General features: G+C 36.1%; 2 protein-coding genes across 4 annotated transcripts; one reads left to right on the forward strand and one right to left on the reverse strand.

Moving 5' to 3' along the window:
* The first annotated feature begins 517 nt into the window (after positions 1-517).
* Positions 518-3,451, forward strand: LOC111367214 (probable cinnamyl alcohol dehydrogenase). 2 transcript variants are annotated; one of them, XM_022987969.1, is made up of 6 exons: positions 525-731; positions 829-945; positions 1,067-1,294; positions 1,457-1,896; positions 2,012-2,362; positions 3,343-3,451. In XM_022987969.1, exons 1-5 carry the CDS (start codon positions 655-657, stop codon positions 2,209-2,211), a joined length of 1,062 nt encoding a protein of 353 aa, XP_022843737.1. In that variant the 5' UTR covers positions 525-654; the 3' UTR covers positions 2,212-2,362; positions 3,343-3,451. The 2 variants fall into 2 exon arrangements, with proteins under 2 accessions (XP_022843738.1, XP_022843737.1); XM_022987970.1 differs by lacking the exon at positions 829-945 and having other exon boundaries at positions 518-731.
* Positions 3,452-3,926: 475 nt separating this feature from the next.
* LOC111367216 (protein MRG1) lies at positions 3,927-14,290 on the reverse strand. Of its 2 annotated transcripts, XM_022987971.1 has the most exons (11): positions 13,990-14,290; positions 13,780-13,833; positions 13,548-13,561; positions 9,421-9,566; positions 8,838-8,873; positions 8,421-8,461; positions 7,791-7,892; positions 6,830-6,909; positions 5,420-5,589; positions 5,054-5,138; positions 3,927-4,384 (listed from the first exon to the last, which is right to left on the reverse strand). In XM_022987971.1, exons 1-11 carry the CDS (start codon positions 14,128-14,130, stop codon positions 4,294-4,296), a joined length of 960 nt encoding a protein of 319 aa, XP_022843739.1. In that variant the 5' UTR covers positions 14,131-14,290; the 3' UTR covers positions 3,927-4,293. The 2 variants fall into 2 exon arrangements, with proteins under 2 accessions (XP_022843739.1, XP_022843740.1); XM_022987972.1 differs by lacking the exon at positions 8,838-8,873 and having other exon boundaries at positions 13,990-14,284.

The raw sequence follows: 14,290 nt of genomic DNA on the forward strand, positions 1-14,290 counted from the left end.
ACAATGATTTCTAATTTAAAAGTTCGAAACAAAACTAAGTCAAATCACGGCAGCCAGATAATGTCAAGTGTATGACGTGTGCAATGAACTGTTAGAAGTGCAAGCAGTTATTGACTTTCAAATTCCCACCCCACAGCCACAACTAGCATGTTTAATAATAGAATTCAATGATACAAGAGAATAAAATTAATACTCTCCTTTTTTCTTTAATCACTTCAAAATATAGTTCAATGAACCAAACATGTTAACATACGAATTAAATGACCAAGCATATGTTTAGGATATCTTGATCTTTCGCAACAATTATAATTTTTACTTCAAAAGTAAAAAAGCAAGTTTTAAACATGACAAAGCAAGCACCATTCCACTACCAAATCAAAGGAATGCATCAGCTAGTGGTCACCTAGTTTACCCTAACCAAATATAAAAGAAGCTGAGAAGATTGAAAGAATAAGAAAATAAAGAATTGAAGACCAAATATCAACTTGGATCATCAACAGCCTGCCACAACAGTCCATCCTAAATTATTTGTTTGTCAAAAGGCGACGGATAATGAAATTTGTTTGCCATATAAATACTCCCCTAAAGCCGCAGTTCATTAAAATCAATTTATCCCAATAGTTTCTAAACTAAAACATTGAAGAGCTGAATAATATGGTGGGAAGAAAAGCCAATGCCTGGGCTGCTAGAGACTCTACTGGTCATCTCTCTCAATACTCATTCCATCTCAGGTAGTCTCTTGCTTAACAACCTCCTCTCCCAATCTTTCTTCAAATCAATATAGAAAAAGATGGAAAACTGGAAGTTGATATGTGTTTTTATGAACAGGGATACAAGTAGCGAAGACATGGTTTTAAGGGTTCTGTATTGTGGAATAGACCACACTGATCTCCATCAGATCAGGGGTGAACTAATTAGTAATACCAAGTACCCTATGATACCAGGGTATGCAACATACGACTAATATTACATGGCTTCATAGTTCATATAATTTATACCTATCATACTCGTGCACAATAAATTTCTGTCCATAAGCTGACACGATCTTATTTCATGGATTTTTCAGTCATGAAGTGGTTGGGGAAGTTATCGAATTGGGCTCGGACGTTAAGAAATTTAGTTTGGGAGATATAGTAGGAGTAGGCGGCATAGTTGGCTCTTGCGGGGAATGTTCTTTGTGCAAGTCCAATCTGGAGCAGTACTGCAGTCAAAGAATTTTACCCTACAATGATATCTACAAAGATGGAACTCCAACACACGGAGGATTCTCTTCAAACATGGTTGTTCATCAGAGGTGTGCACATATAACTTACATCACACAAAACACAAACACAAAGTTCAGGCACTTAAAGCATTTGCAGAACGCGAACAAATACAATCACAGAAAGACTTTATATAACTAAATAAGTAAGTCTCCTACCTAATAGCTCAAACTTTTAAATGAGGCCTCATTCAGGTTTGCAGTCAAGATTCCAGAAAAGCTAGCACCGGAACAGGCAGCACCCCTACTATGTGCTGGGGTGACGGCTTATAGTCCTCTAAAACAGTGGATGGGGAGCAATAAGAATGTCCAGGGGGGAATAATGGGCTTGGGAGGAGTTGGTCATCTAGGTGTTAAAATAGCCAAGGCAATGGGGCATCACGTTACTGTGATAAGCTCCTCTAATAAGAAAAGAAAGGAAGCAATGGAGGATTTGAATGCAGATGTTTTTTTAGTGAGTACCGATGAGGATGAAATGAGGAAAGCTGCAAACAGCCTCGACTACATTCTCGACACCGTACCAGTTTTCCACCCACTGCAATCATACCTTTCACTGCTGAAAACACAAGGAAAGTTTATACTAGTTGGCGCACCCCAACAGCCTCTTGAAATTCAAGCTGGTGTCATGATAGCTGGTATGTTGTCCTACATAATCAGACCAATCAGTTTCTAATTACGAAAAACACAAACATGACAAGTTATTTTTGATCTGTGCATTTATGCTAACTGTATTTTGTTTAATGTACCTAGGAAATAAGACAGTTACAGGAAGTTTCATAGGAAGCATGAAAGACGTGCAGGAATTATTAGACTTCTGGGCAGGAAAAGGAATGACGACAATGATTGAGGTTGTAAAGATGTCCTATGTTAACAAGGCATTTGAGAGAATGGAAAAGAATGATGTAAGATACAGGTTTGTTCTGGATGTAGCCGGCAGCAATCTTGAGTGACAGTGCACGGCAATGATGCAATTTTTGAATTCAAATACCTATTCCATACACAATAACTTTGTCAAATTCTCTATACTGAGAAGAAAACAGTGCTATTGGTTTTTACTACGCTATTCTGGCATCAGATAGCAATCTTAATAAAGAGTTATGGGTAGGGTTGGCAACGGTCCGGTTATGGGTCGGTTCGGCCAAAAACCATAACCGCACCACCAAATTTTTGATCATACCATAACCGCATCATAACCACGTAAATCGATTCGGTTCGGTTTTTGTCTCGGTTCGGCACGGTTCGGTTCGATTAATAAGCACGAAAATAAATTATTTTTTATAAGTTCATCCGTCAAATTGATATAAAACAATTTATTGAAAAAAGTCAATGAAAACAAAAACACAATATTCCAAACGAAAATGCAAACATTATCAAACAATATTCCAAACGTAAATGCAAACATTATCCTAATTTTCAATTGTAAAATACAAATTTAACAAATAATATTATAAATATAATAATATTAAACTTTTCTTTCATTCTTAATTGTTGTGCATCGAAGTTACTTGATGCATTCTTCCCTACAAGTCTTACTAGCATAGATCAGCATTCAAAGTTGATTCCTATTCATCCTTAGCAATATTGGCACGTCTAGAAAAATATCGAACTCTATTTTTACATGATCAACAGTAATAGAATGACTAACAAATGTAACAAATTTTCGGAGGCGACGACGATTTGGACCATAGAGGCAATGGAGCCGTGCGTGAATTTGTGGTTGTGGAGAGTAGGATTTGCATTTATATACTGTCATACTAATGCTATTATGGACTAATGGTAAGTAGACTGGCCGAATGAATCAGGTAGATGTAATGAGGAGGGGAGGGATTTTGTTTTGATTTGGATAGAAAAGTAGTGTAAAGCTCATTATCAATTCAAATTTTTTTTTTTTTTTAGCGGGTAATCGGTTCGGTTTCGGTTCGACGACGTAAATACCATACCCGCACCATTACGAATCGATTCATTAAAATCAAAACCATATCCGCCCCATTGCACCATCGGTTCGATTTTTTTCGCCCCATTCGGTTTGGTTAACCGCGATTTTCGATTTTGACGGTTCAAATTGCCATCTCTAGTTATTGGTTGATTCCATAACCATGTGATATTGTAATAACAATTAATGTTCTCAGGTTGCTGTGTGATTTGTCCAACTTCATGTCAACTGAAAGAAAAGGATCTAATATTCTGATTTCCATTTGTCCAACTTAATGAAAAGGAAATTTCATGTTAATTAAATAAATTTCAAAATCGAGAACACATTTACAAGAAGATAAGGGAGAACAAGAACATAATGGAACACAAATATTCCATCCATTTTCCCGATCTCTTGCACAATCTATTTGATATAAGTTCACGGGTAGGAGCTTATCAAAATTTACAGCCTAAAGAATATTGCTTTCCTGCTTCTAAGAGTAATTTATGAAATTTGAAAATTAAAAAACTGCTGGCTTACCATTTCACAAAAGGAATTGTTCTGTGATGCAGCGTGCAGCTTTACAGGGTGCTGCTAAAACAGATGCCACAAATTTCTCGACAATCTTGAGAGAAAAAAGGAAGAAGGGCGCTGCTCAAACCGATTATATTCAGAATTCACAATAGCACCATCAAAGTATAAGCGACGCAAGCTAATTCCAGAAACGAAAGTGCGTGGGTGTTAGATGAAAAATGCATAAAAAAGTAGGTATCATCTGTCACAGATGGTGTCTCTTAAGACTAACAAAGTTTATAGAGTATATGATACAGTGCGCAGCAGTTCTGAAATTAATATGATGCTAACAGATTCCAACCTTTCACTTACCTAATGTCATCGTTAAAGAGCATGGATCATAACCAAAAACTTTTTATTGTATACAAACATATGCAAATTATGAAAAGGAAAAAGGAAAATAAATAGCAATTATTGCAACAACAGATCGGCAGTTTATCATGCAGACTATCAAACATATACTGGTCGGTCAAGAAACTCTGCCAAAGCTTCTGCTACCAAACATAAAAGCTAGTATTGCATTTGATGTGAAAACCCAGTTGTTGAGTCAGTTATCCTTCCCTTTGCCACTTCCTCCCATTATTTTAGGGTCATCATATGTAGCAAGAAAGAAAGTGCTTTCATTCTTTTGCAGAAACCTACATTCAAACATACACCAATATATAGGTCAAGCGTTGCTAACTCAAAGGTCATTCAGATTTAAATAGAGATTTAGCAATATCCTTCATTCCAAAATATCAGAAGATAGGACAGACTTGCTGGAAATGACAGGCTACCTGGCCCATCTACAAAGAAATTACATGGTAAATTAAGTGATTGCTTAAAGGCAGGTAATTTCTGACATGGGTCCATTTGCGGAGACAACAGGCAGCCAAAAACTGACTCAAGAAAATTTATGAAAGGTAATAGAAGAAAATAAAAATAATATATACATGGGAATGCAAGGAAACAAATGGAAAATAGAATCCATATCATGACCCTTGATTGCCTCACTGAAACAAAGATAAAAAACTGCACACATTCAAGGACGCACGTCAAAATAATTGTATAATTATCTCACCAATAATGCAGCAATCTAAAGCAAGAGACCTTTGATCAATTTCAATAGCTTTGCTACGACTAACAATGAAGATGAACCTCATATTCAACCCAAAGTTCCTACTCCCCCACATTAGTACAAAATAAACAAATAGTGGGTCCCACACAGAAATTGTGGCTCCTATTTTATCTACTTCTATAAAAATGCTACTTTTAAGCATGACCAAGAAAGCACTTAATGACAGAAAGAAATTATATAGAACTTATACTTGAGAAATTCGTGCAATTTCTGCTGCATCCGAATCAAAGTCTCCTCATCAATTTTGACATACGCCAACAATTCCGGCAACTTCACTGCACATAGCAGAAATTACATAAACACAGTATTTCTAAAATTGGAATTAGACCACCACCACCTGAGCCTTACCAATAAAAAAATGGAATTAGACAAAAAGATAAAAATGTTTTTTGGAAAAGGTAGAACTATGATAAGTTCATCGTCTTGCACAACAGAAAAAAGTCAATCACATCAACACAGATTGGAAGTTCATCATTTAAATAATAAGACAAGGAATAAGTTTCTTAAATAACAAATCTTACCAAACTTGCTAAAGTATATCAAAATAGAAATTTACCAAAGAGGCGCAATAAATGTTCGGCACCATATATATTTGAAGGGGTGACATTTTCTGAAACTGCTTCATTGTACTGTTCACGCTCCTTTTTGTACAAAAGAACAACTGGCAATGCTTTGTTAAAATAACATCGCAGTCCCTTCAAAATTTCTCCAACTGCATCAGTCTTCCTGTATTTACAAAAATGTAATCAAAGACCACTCATCTAGTAACCTTTTGAATTCCAAAACCATATTCAATCAATTAGTACCATGCACATGTAATGCTACTAGTACAAGTAAGTTTATCGGACCAGGAATGCGCAAAAACGATTATTCATTTATTCCCAACGCTGCTAAAAATCTGCGTCTAAAAACAAATGAAAAACGTGGAAACAAAAATTTATGAACACAGATCACTTCATGATACTACGTCCACTTAAAAGTTCTGTTTGCCATGTAAGTGTCCAATATGCCAAATACCTGATGGAAACATATGGAAGTAGTATGCTTAAATTTCCACAAAGCATGTCTTCCCTTAACTGGAATATCATCGAACCCTTTAAAAACAAGGTTGTCATTCTTCTGTACATAGACATCTAGCCAAACAATATATTGAAGGGATATGGCTTTAACAGTTTGTTCTCCAAGTTTTGTATCAAAAGGGAAGAAAGATGAGAGAAAACAATCCTGATGGCGAAGATCAATTTATAATATATCCTGTAAAGTGCGTGTTAATCTCACAAGTGACAACTGATCATATATTTTAACAAATATCCAAAAAATCAGGCCGAGAAAATTGTTTAGACAAAAAGAATTTTAGGGAGATTGCTTTATTCATTATATTTATAACTTAAAAGAAACATATCAGCAATGAAAGGCAAGCTCTAAACTCATAATAAAATGCCCAACTAAACACAAGCTGGCTACAAGTCGACAAGCAGCCAATATACCAATTGTGCAAGAATGCATAGCTGCGCTGTAGAGCAATCTCTAACACAGGGTGCGTAAGGCCGAAAATTCACCATCACAAGTAAGCACCATGGATAGAACCAACTAGGGGTACAAGTAACGTTGATCAATAAACAAAATTTTAAGAGAATTAAAGCAGTTTCTAATCTGATTTGGATTTTGCTAATGATGCTGAATAAATATTCTTGATAAGAACCGAAAGAGAAATTGATACTATCACAGCAAAGCCATGTCCGGATCCTTCACTTGGTTGTTTATTTTGTGTACCCACCCTAATCCTAATGGAATTGCATGCTATCAATCTTCTGCTCGGCCTGTTCCTTTATGGGAAATAACAGGCCCTGGCCACAGTCATAAACACAGACCTCTAGAAGAGCTAGTACAGATTTCAAACAGAGCGTGCAAAATACAAAATTCACAAGTTGATCAATCCTTTAGAAATGTAGAGATAGAAACTTACGTGCCATCCTTTTTGGACCTGTAATCAAGGTACTTTGCAATAATATCTTCGACATTAGGAGATCGAGGAAGTCTTACAAGCTGCAAGAGAAATGCTTATGTGAAATCAATCATAAAATGAGTCCAGATAATAATTATTTTATGCAATCCCTAAAAGCATGCCAATTCCATATTAGGAGAAAGATGAGCTACAGTCCCATGTTCTTTTGTATCTTCAAGGATGGAAGAAACAGTGTTCAGCTAGAGTTTCAATAGAGCAAGGAACCAGGTGCCAGCAAGAAAGGATCTTGTAGCCGAGTCCCAATAAAATTGAAAGACGGCATATCAATTAGCACAATACATAAGTTCAATAGATTTATGTACAACACTTCTTCTACCACAAATGATACACTCCAAACCGAGAAAATTTATTTGAAACGAGAAAGAACAAGCATTTATCTCTTTCATTCAAAAGTAAACAATTTCAACAGACATTAGCAAATCAAAAAAGCACTTCCCAGTTTGCATTCTAGGATTTTATTTCTTCCATCCAAAAGTAACATTATTAATTGACATATGCCAATCAGAAGCGTTCTTCCCAGCTCACATTCTATATCCAACAAGGTGCTCTCAATTACAAATTATTTGTCATCAACTAGGCAGGGAATTATAGCCCTTGTTTGGGCTCAATTTTAATGAGATTTTGGGAAAAATGTATTTTGAAATAGTAATTTTTTTTTTTTTTTGGAGAATGTGAGGTTAAAAAATAAGAAAAAGTTTTGGGTTTACGTGAAATAATATTTTATTGAAGAATTTGTATTTGAAAATGAAGAAAGAGAAAAATGCGTTAAAGTAAAATGAAGCCCAAACAATGGCATAGTCAGCCAATTGGAAAATAGGGAGTTTTTGCTTTATTGTCTGGTGTTTTCTTATTTGGGGTGGTGGGATGGATTTGGCAGCAACCTATACAAGTAGTGAAGTACCTTATTCTGCTGAGTGATAAACTCCCAATCATCAACCAATTGCTTCTTTAGAGTAGATGGAATTTGGATTTTGAGGAGTTTTTCTGCCCCTGAATTATTTTTCTATCAAAATAGAAAGACGATTAGGATTTATATAAGCAACAAAAAATCACAATCTTAACAAAGTATAAGGGCCAACTGCACAGCAAATGAAAGTCAATTGAAGTTTATGCTTCCCACAAGCAAAGAACTAGCTGTTAGCATAATTTGCAATTATAAAGTTATATTAAAGAGAGTATGGAGCACTCAACAATTTGAGAAGATAATAGCAGAAATTTGGCAAATATAATGCAATGAAATACAATGAACACTTGACACAGATAGGAGATGATTTCAATGTTTTTACATTAATTAATTAGGTGTGTTTAATTTGATTAGGAGTTATGTTTATTGGTATTAATTAATGGTTTGTTATTATTATGATTAGGAGTTATTTATTAATTAGGCTTTTTGATGATTGGGAACTACGTTTTATTACATTAAGAGGTTTTATGTCTCCACTAAAAGTTAGAAGGTTTGTTGATTGTAAGATATTTTGAAATGTAGAAACGAAAATTAAATTTATTTGTACTAATAGAGCTCAGAACAAACCTCAATGCCCGAGTCAGCCTTTCGCTTCTTCCCTTTTGAAACTGCAACAACATCACAAGAAGAAAATCGTAATTTTCCCTACCAGAAACTAAAAAGGATAAAACCAGAAGTTTTCCATTATCTTCACCATCATCATTGATCAATTCTTTGACTACTGAGCCATGCACTTTTATGTGTAAAAGTAAATAGATGACCAGTAAAAATCACATGGCTGAACTTAATACTAGCCTAATTACTATGGTAACAGTTTTGACAATACAATAATTAAGGCAGATTAAAGAAAGTGACCCATATTTACATGATAAAGAATCATACTGGCAAGTTTCAAAATAGTCGAGTTCATCTTCCACAGGATATAGAAAGTGGAAGTGAAGATGTAGAGGAAAGTAAATTGATAGGAACAGAAAAACAGCATACCATTATTCTTAGTCTCCTCGTTATCCAATTTACTATCTGTAAAATCCAGTGTAGAAATATAAACTTAGATAGAAAAAAAATGCAAACCATCAACAAATATCATAAAGAAATATCTCATTACCATTGTCCAAAAAAAAAAGGAAAAGGGAAAATTTGATTACCCCTTCAGCAGAAAAAGGATAGTTTCTAAATTCCTGACACTCTCACCAGAGGCAGAGGTAGTGCACATATGCGAGGACAGCTAGTATTTAGTGTTTATTCCTTTTGGGTACTGTCCAAATATACATTATTATCATTGAAAATTCAATGATCCCAACAGGTTATATTTGGCAAAGTTCAGTAGTATTCCACCTAAAGAAATCTAGCAAAAATGAGAAGGCAGTTATCATTCTCAGTTCCTTGTTTGGCTGCAAATAAAAACTCCCACAAACAATAATCCACAGAACAACCACCAATATCAGGGATGGTTAGGTGGTATTCTAGAACAGGCATTCCTTTTGGAAGAAGGCTGCTACTTAACTTTGGAACGATAAGTTCTACTTCTTGAGTATATAATATCAAATTGAGAAACAAAAGGGCATACCAGATGAACTTTTTGGTTTCACTTGTGATGAACGCCATGACTTCGCATTCTTGTCTACACCAGCTTTCTTATCAAGGGCCTGCTGCTTCAAAACATTCTCTTCAGTATGCTTCATCAACCGATCCATGCCTACCCATTCATCCCAACTATTGACAAGATATTAAGGGCATCAGTGAGTAATTCTGTATGGATTATTTGACGTCAACAACATTCAATATGCAGCTTAATAACTTCATTGGTTTTTAAAGTAATTATTAAATCCAAAGTAAATTATTTGTCATGGCAGGATATCATTGCTTGGCTCTTGATTGAATTTCCAACCACAAAATTGGAAGTTTACTCAATACATGAAAGGATCGGGATGAGGAGCTGGTCTACTCAAATTTGTGACTAAGTACAAATATCAGTTATAGGTTATCCAACTAAGTACAAATATCAGTTATAGGTTATCCAATTGCTGGTTTATAACCTATTAATGCACTGCATGGTCCACATCAAGGGCTAAGAACGCCAAGACAAACTTTAGGGACATCAAAGCCTCTCAATGGATTTTTTTATGCTCCTATTCAGATTTCTTGTATGCAGTACTTCAAATCGAAAAGCTCAGTCAATCCTTAAATATACGGGATTAATTTGTATAGGTTCACTTACAAGAAACAGATAATTTCATTACTAGCATGCAACACGAGATGAATGAAATTTCTATCATCACTAAAATATCGCACTTAATACTTTTACTAGAGAAAATGAATGTATTGTGACAGAATACTTTCACTAAAATATCACGCTTAATACTTTTACTAGAAGATGAATTATTGTGACAGAGTTTAGTTGACAAGAGAGAATAGAAAAAATGTAATTCCCAAACTTTTCTCTACACTCGAAGATAAAGAAAATCCTTTCATTTTTTCACGTTTCCTTTAACATAAAGCATCAAAGATCAGCAATGGAAAATCAGTTGCAAGCTAAGATCATGACAGGTCCATAAACTCCTTCTACCATCAATCATTTGAAGTCACTTAAGTAGGCACGGGACTCGAGATAGGTTTGTTGACTCAAAACCATTAGCCACCATTAAACATGTACTTTTCCTTTCTCATTTATTCATTTCACTTGGCTCATAGCAGGCCCCAACCCATACAAAAGCAAATCTAACACCAAACAACTTGTTGGTAAATCACATGCACAATAAAACAATTTTTAAATTTTTAAAGATCGTTTTGGAAAAGAAAATGTCCATAGTAGTATACAAGTACAAGATTGAAAAATGAATAACCTTAACTCCTTTACCAAAATAATTTCCTATCATTATTATTGCGAAAGTCCTGGCGAACAGATTAAAGGAGGTGCTCGAGAAAGTAGTGTCCAAGTTTCAGAATGCTTTCGTAAAAGGTCGCCAGATTTTGGACTCCGTGCTTATAGCGAATGAATGCATTGATTCAAGATTGTGTTTGGGAATTCCCGGGATGCTATGTAAGCTCGATATTCAGAAGGCATATGATCATGTAAACTGGGGATTCCTTTTGTATATGCTTAGAAGGTGCGGTTTCGGGGATAAGTGGTGTAAATGGATTCAGTTCTGTATTTCTACTGTTTCGTTCTCAGTTATGGTCAACGGAACGCGGAAGGGTTATTTTCGGAGTAGTAGATGATTGCAGCAAGGAGATCCACTATTCCCATTGCTTTTTGTTATTGTGATGGAGGCTTTCAATAAGATGTTTGAAAGAGCCGTGGGAGAGGGTTTGGTAAGGGGCTTTAGGGTTGACCAATTGCAGGTGTCTCGTTTGCTATTTGCAGATGACACGTTGATCTTATGTGATGCGGATGATGAACAATTTAGGAACCTGCGTCGTTTGCTCCTATGTTTTGAAGCGGTGTCTGGATTAAAAATCAATTTGGGGAAATCTGAGATTATTCCAGTTGGGGAGGTCACTAACGTGGAGGAGTTGGCTGGCATATTGGGATGTAGGATTGCACAATTGCCCATGTTATATTTAGGCCTCCCGCTAGGGGTACGGTTTAAAAGTACACATATTTGGAATGGTATTATGGAAAGAATGGAGAGGAGGTTAGTAGGGTGGAAGCATATGTATCTTTCTAAGGAAGGCCGACTTACTCTTATTAAATCCACTCTCTCAAATCTCCCCACTTACTTTTTGTCATTGTTTCCTATTCCGGTTGCAGTGGCAAATAGATGAGAGAGATTTCAAAGAGAATTCTTGTGGGCAGGGTTAGAGGAGGAGAGGAAAATCCATTTGGTTAATTAGGGTACTATTTGTTTGCCTATGAGGATGGGGGGCTTGGAGTGAGGAGCCTTGTTTTGTTTAATAAGGCTTTATTGGGCAAGTGGTTGTGGCGATTTGGAGTGGAGAGGGAGAGCTTTTGGAGAGAAATCATTGGGGCAAAGTATGGTGTGATGGAGGGGGGTTGGTGTACGGTTGAGGGTCGTGGCTCCTATGGGGTGAGTTTGTGGAGGTATATCCGACGGGGATGGAGTAATTTTAGGGACAAACTAAATTTTGTGGTGGGAAATGACACTGATATTAGATTTTGAGATGATAGTTGGTGCGGCGATCAACCGTTAAAGGAGGGATTTCCCTCATTGTACCGCATTGCGTCAGAGCCTGCTGCTATGTATTAGACATTCATAATGGGGACTATAGTTGGAATATTACTTTTGGGAGGGGTTTACAGGATTGGGAATTGGAAGATCATTCGTTGTTTTTGACAACTCTGCATGAGATACAAATTCGGGTAGGAGAGGGTGATTGTAGCAGGTGGAGGTTGGCTCGAGATGGTATTTTTCAGTCCGCTCATACTTTCAATCCCTTTTGGGCTTTGTGGAGAGTTCATTACCTTGGAAGATGGCGTGGCAAAGCAAATTGCCTCCACGGGTAGCATTTCCATTGTGGACAGTTATGAGGGGGCAGGTGTCAACGGTGGATAATTTTCGACGAAAAGGATTTTATGTAACCGAGTGGTACTATATGTGCAAGAAGGATGGAGAGACGATTGATCACATTCATTGTGATGGTGTACGTTGACTTTGGAACAGTATTTTGATTTCTCAATCAATGGATTGGGTGCTACCTAAGCGTATAGAAGACGTGGTGCGGGCATGGAGGAGAAAATTTCGCGATATGGATAGCAAACTTCTCTGGAATCTTATTTCGGGATGCATTGTATGGTGCATATGGAGAGAACGGAACGATCGATGTTTCGAAGATCAAACAAAGACAACAGAGCAGATAAGATAATTATTTTACTTGACTTTGTATACTTGATTTAATGCAGTGGCTAAAAATCCTGTTGTAGGGTTGCCTAATTTCATGTTGTTCCTTTCATACTTAAAATGATTGTATACCTCCCGTGTACTCTCTTTTAAGGAATAAAATTATCTGATTACCTAATAAAAAAAAAACATTTATTCAAGAACTTGCTCCATGCAAGTGGAGGTCATAATAATTACAAACCAACTTACGACAATAGTAATATTATGAACAGGTATCTGGTAAACTAAATTTTAATGATCAATTTTCACATTTTAGAAAGTTTTTCTTTATCGGTCCGTAAACTTCTCCTGTGCTAGTGCAGTCAACTTTCAGATATTAGCCTACACCTTTGCATCTTTCCTAATTATCTTACTGATAAGTCATTCACTCACATTCTCTTACAATTGTCATTTTTTCTTCAGTAATTTCAGATCTTAAACTTCAAAATGTTCCTTCATTACGGTTCTAGTTTAACATATTATAGTTAATTTCAGTTGATCTCTTCCTGCCGTCAAATTACAAATATATTATGTTCTAGTTATTTGGTATTCAGCATTACCCTCAGTTCAGTCACTATTGTAGGTTAATATGATGTTAGTTCCTACCTAATGCATCATTCATACAATGAGTGATAATTACTTTACATGTCTGATTCTATTTTCATGAATACAATTAGAAGATTGTTTTGTAAGTAAAATTCCATCGAAGCAGCAAACAATGTGAGAACCCAAATACATAAACCGGGATCAATACTTGAAAGAAAGGATAACCTATGGGTTCTAGTCCTTATTCAGTAGTAAAAAAATTGAATCCAGATAACGGAATTCACTTGAAGTACTGAGGCAGTATACGCACTTTTTATTCCAACCCTGCAAGAACGAACAGAATACATTCAGTATGACATAACAGGAAGAAAACGGCAAAGTCCTACTCATATTAGTCTGTGACACACAATCATAACTAGTCATACTGGTCTACAGTAGACACAGAAAACGCACAACAGACAATACACAACAAAGTGATAGACAAATAAACAAAAACAGTGACTCGTAAAAGTGGAGAAACAAAAGCCAATAATCCAACTTACAAGGTAATGGACATGGTATTTCCACTCATTCTTCCGAAACTCTACTTTTTGAACCTTGCAGGCAAAAGAAGCAACAGATCGGGAAAAAAATAAAATTCAACCACCAATAAAACTAGTTAATTAAACTTAAATAATGTGAGAAATCGGGACAAAATGCCCTTCAAGTTAACAAAGAATATAACCCTAAAGAGGGTCGGTTTAGGGCATTACCTTGGCTTCATATATACGGGGGCCGTGATAGGCAAGGACCTTCTCGCCTGAGACAAAAATGCACTCTGAATTGGACTCCGGCACGTTTCCAGAGGAATTCTCGCCGTCGCTCCCTGGTTCATCCTTCGAACTACTCACCATTATCTTTTTTATCGCTTACTTTTTCTTCCCCAAAATTTTGACGGAATTTTATTCCTGTTCTGATAAAAATAACAAGAAGCGAATAAATTTTACTCTACTTTGCCTCCACGTTTTGCTGCAAACTACAAATTGGAAGTACCGCGGAGAAAGAGCAGTTTTG

Source organism: Olea europaea, chromosome 18 (genome assembly GCF_002742605.1).
Source record: "Olea europaea var. sylvestris chromosome 18, O_europaea_v1, whole genome shotgun sequence".
NCBI lineage: Eukaryota > Viridiplantae > Streptophyta > Magnoliopsida > Lamiales > Oleaceae > Olea > Olea europaea.